The sequence below is a fragment of the Cyprinodon tularosa genome, unplaced genomic scaffold, assembly GCF_016077235.1.
Source record: "Cyprinodon tularosa strain WSP-4 unplaced genomic scaffold, ASM1607723v1 ctg199, whole genome shotgun sequence".
Lineage (NCBI taxonomy): Eukaryota > Metazoa > Chordata > Actinopteri > Cyprinodontiformes > Cyprinodontidae > Cyprinodon > Cyprinodon tularosa.
The window spans coordinates 558735-562486 of NW_024038729.1; the positions used below are offsets into that span (position 1 = coordinate 558735).

At 49.6% G+C, this 3752-nt stretch overlaps 1 protein-coding gene across 1 annotated transcript; it reads left to right on the forward strand.

The window, feature by feature from the left end:
- The first annotated feature begins 727 nt into the window (after window positions 1-727).
- Window positions 728-3188, forward strand: irf2bp2a (interferon regulatory factor 2 binding protein 2a). The gene is made up of 2 exons (XM_038284063.1): window positions 728-1883; window positions 2066-3188. Exons 1-2 carry the CDS (start codon window positions 1055-1057, stop codon window positions 2776-2778), a joined length of 1542 nt encoding a protein of 513 aa, XP_038139991.1. The 5' UTR covers window positions 728-1054; the 3' UTR covers window positions 2779-3188.
- Window positions 3189-3752: the final 564 nt, after the last annotated feature.

A 3752-nucleotide genomic window follows, 5' to 3' on the forward strand; every position in this document is an offset into this window, starting at 1 on the left:
CCTTTAATGTGTGGGCAGAGCGAGAGTAAACTCATGCTGCAACCCCAGTCCATTCAAGTTTACAACACATAGGCTGGAAATCCCCACCCCATGACAAGAACTTCCTGGTTTCTGCCTAATGGAGGCGCTTACTTTTCCCTTTTTTTATTATTAACACAAGACTAGGTCAGTAGTAGCTGCAGAAATGAGTGGTTAAAAAAAAAAAGGTTCAACATTATGGTTGTAAAATCTTTCTAGTAATCCTAATAATATGCCCTTTAAATTTTGCGCAGCTGGAAGAAAAACGGATAGAGGAAAAAAGAAAAAAGTGCATGCGTTTTTTTTTCTCTCTCTCTCTCTTGCAATGGGATTACAGTAGCTGGGTTGTTTTTCTTATAGGGTCGACCCACCTCATTCATTGCACAGCAGTTGTAGTAGCAGCTCATTGCGTAGAGGCGCTGTGCATTGCGAAAAACAAGAATAACAACCGGATAAAGGACAAAGCAAATTTATTTTATTTTATTTATTTTTTTAACACATAGAAAAAACGAAACCCCCCAAAAAACAGTATATATATATATATATATTATTATAATAATAACCTGTGGGGTCGTTTTTTTCTATCAGCCAGGAGCGGTGAGGTTTCAATTGTTTTTTTGGCAGAAGCTCAAGTGATTAAATTAGAAATAAAAAAAAAAAGTGACAGAGGCTGCAGCAAAGTGGGGGAGAGGTGGGGTAGGGGGGGGGGGGGTCTGTCGAAGAAATCAAGTCAATAGAAACTGAAGTGGAAGCAGGCGTTTAGTCGTGGTGACGTCGCTGCTCCACATTGAGCCAGTAGTAGAGAGTCAGTGGAGATAGATAGAGGAGCGCCGGAGTAAAGTACACACCGACATGAACTTCTCCCGATAAAACTTCAGCCTTGTTGCTCTAAAAGCCGCAAGAGGACCACATTTTTTTCTTGTATCTTCATTTTTCTTTTTTCTATTTGTATTTTTTAAACGGGAAGCTCAGAGGAGAGGCTTATTTTGGGGGTTTATTTCTGTTTTTTTCTGGAGTGCGTCGCCGACGAGCAGCCATGTCGTCCGCGGCGGTCGCTGCTTCTTCCAGGAGGCAGTCGTGTTATTTATGCGACCTGCCCCGCATGCCTTGGGCCATGATCTGGGATTTTACCGAGCCCGTCTGCAGGGGATGCGTCAACTACGAGGGAGCCGACCGAATCGAGTTCGTTATTGAGACGGCCCGGCAGCTGAAGCGGGCGCACGGCTTCCAGGAGGGGAGGTCTCCCGGGCCGGGGAAGTCTCAGCTCTCCGGGAAGGAGATCCAGGCGATCAACCATCCGGCGGCGGGGGATCCCGGCTCGCGGCCGCCGCAGCCCCTGGACCGCTACCCGCTCTCCTCCGACCGCCCCCCCAGGCTGGGACCAGAGTACCAGTCCGGTCGGCAGGCCAACGGCATCCCGGTCCCTAACGGATTTCCCAAACCCGACGAGCCGCCGGAGCTGAACCGCCAGAGCCCCAACCCGCGCAGGAATAACGCGGTTCCGCCAAACCTAGTGCCTTTGGTGAACGGGGGGATGACCCCGGTGCACGCCGTCAACGGCAGACCGGGACAGATGGGGCTGAGCTCCGCGCTGGCGGGCGGTAGCCCCGCCGATCTGGGCAAGAGACCCGCGTCGGTGTCCAGCACCGAGCACGACAGGGAGGGCAAAGACAAGCACAGACCGGACAGCCTGACGCCGGAGATCTCCGACAGCCACAAGAACCGAGAGCAGGAATGGGGGAAGCCGAAGACGGTGAGGGACCTGATGGCTCTGCACAGCTTCGACAGCAGGTTCAAGAAGGACCATGCGGCCATGCAACAAAGGGTGATGGGCTATGAGACCAGCCAATCCGCTTCTAAGTCAGGTAAAATATTTTCACTAATTGCACTATGCTTATTGTGGGCTGATTAATGGGGGGCATGTGCTTTAATTAGCTTTTGTTTTGTTGCCTGTGATGCAATAAGTTGCAGCAGAAATGCAGATCTTTCTTTTCTAGTCTGAACTGTGCAGCTCAACTGTTTTCTTTCAACCCTTTCCCACCTCCAGACAGAGGAAAGCACCCACGCTTGAAGAGAAAAGCCTCACCGGAGCCAGAGGGAGAGGGTACAGCCGCCAAGCTCAATGGGGAGGGACAGCAGTGGTTACCTCCGCCTGCCGAGGGTCTCAAAATGCCTCCAGTCCCCCCACCGAGCTTTACATCTCCCCCATCCACGATATCCCCTCACCCTCGCACCACCCCACCTGAGGCCCAGAACGGCCAGTCCCCCATGGCGGCGCTCATCATGGCGGCAGACAACGCGGGCGGGAACAGCTCCCCCAAGGATGGCAACCAGGTCCACTCCACCACCCGGAGGAACAGCAGCAGCCCCCTGTCGCCGTCCTCCATGAACCAGAGGAGGCTGACGCAGAGAGAGGCGTCCGGGGCAGGCACCCCCCAAGTGCCGGGCATGGACCCGGTGCACCCCCAAAGCATTCCGGACTCTTCGGTACCTGGCAGCATACCCCTGTGCTGCACGCTGTGCCACGAGCGTTTGGAGGACACACACTTTGTTCAGTGCCCGTCCGTGCCCTCTCACAAGTTCTGCTTCCCCTGCTCGAGGGAAAGCATCAAGCAGCAAGGGGCCACGGGTGAAGTGTACTGTCCAAGCGGAGAGAAATGTCCCCTGGTTGGTTCCAACGTACCGTGGGCTTTCATGCAGGGGGAAATCGCCACCATCCTTGCAGGAGATGTCAAAGTAAAAAAGGAGAGGGACCCTTGATTTTGTCTGAACACTTCTTCTGGGGAGGGGAGGCAAAAAAATCTGAGTATAAATATATAAATATCACATACATACCATTCAAAACAAACTAACGGACTTGTACATATTGGACCCAAGGGAAGAGTATACTTCGTAAACATGGTTGTATAATTTTTGATTTTTGAATACATTGTGTTTCTATATTTTTGAAGATAAAGGTATGTACTCATCATAATGAACTACGTTCCTCTTTGTTGATGTTTAACAAAAATTCTTGATGTACTTCTAGGTCTGGTGGCAGTTCCTGTTTAACGTAGAATGTGACTAATGCTACTCTACGAGCACTTGGCAAAAACTAAAATGCTTTTAGCTGTACTTGTATGCACTTGTTTAAAAAAAATTGCCAAATACAATTTCTGATCTTGTATGAACTGATTGTCTGAGCTTGCTTCATTTGCGTTATACACGGGGCTGTGGACAGAGAGGACAAGGACACGGAGGGAGGGGGGGTGAGGAGGGGGTGGGGGTGTTGGGACTCTCGGGTTCTGACGTACAGGCTTGTTGTGGCGGCTCAGGAGGCTCGACTTACGCTGCTCAACATAAGTAGGCTTCGGTTGGATGACGGCGTCTCGTTGCAAACATTTTGTGATCCACGCAGACGAAAACAAGACGCATTGTCCAAAGTTTGCCCTGGTTTCTTTTTTTTTCTTCTCTTTTTAATTAGAATTTTCCACCAAGGTGACTGATTGCAGAGCAAAGAAACAGGTGCCAAGTCATGTTCAGTCAGCTGGGATCTGTTGAGTCAGTAATGAGAAAGTGCATGACCGCCAACATGGTAGAATAACTGTTGAGCACCAATTTTGAACTTTTACTCAGACTCCAAATGTTAAGCCTTTATGTCCAAGAATGCATAACGCCAGTGAATTTTGGGTTGGTTTTTATTTAATGCAAAATAACCTGATTAGTTGTATCCACTAAAATATAAAAATTATTTT

What these genes read in the sequence shown, in the direction of transcription:
- irf2bp2a (XM_038284063.1), top strand. Translation starts at nt 1,055, where the DNA reads ATGTCGTCCGCGGCGGTCGCTGCTTCTTCCAGGAGGCAGTCGTGTTAT. An exon ending in CCAATCCGCTTCTAAGTCAG is followed by an intron (nt 1,884 to 2,065) that starts GTAAAATATTTT and finishes TCCCACCTCCAG; the next exon opens with ACAGAGGAAAGCACCCACGC.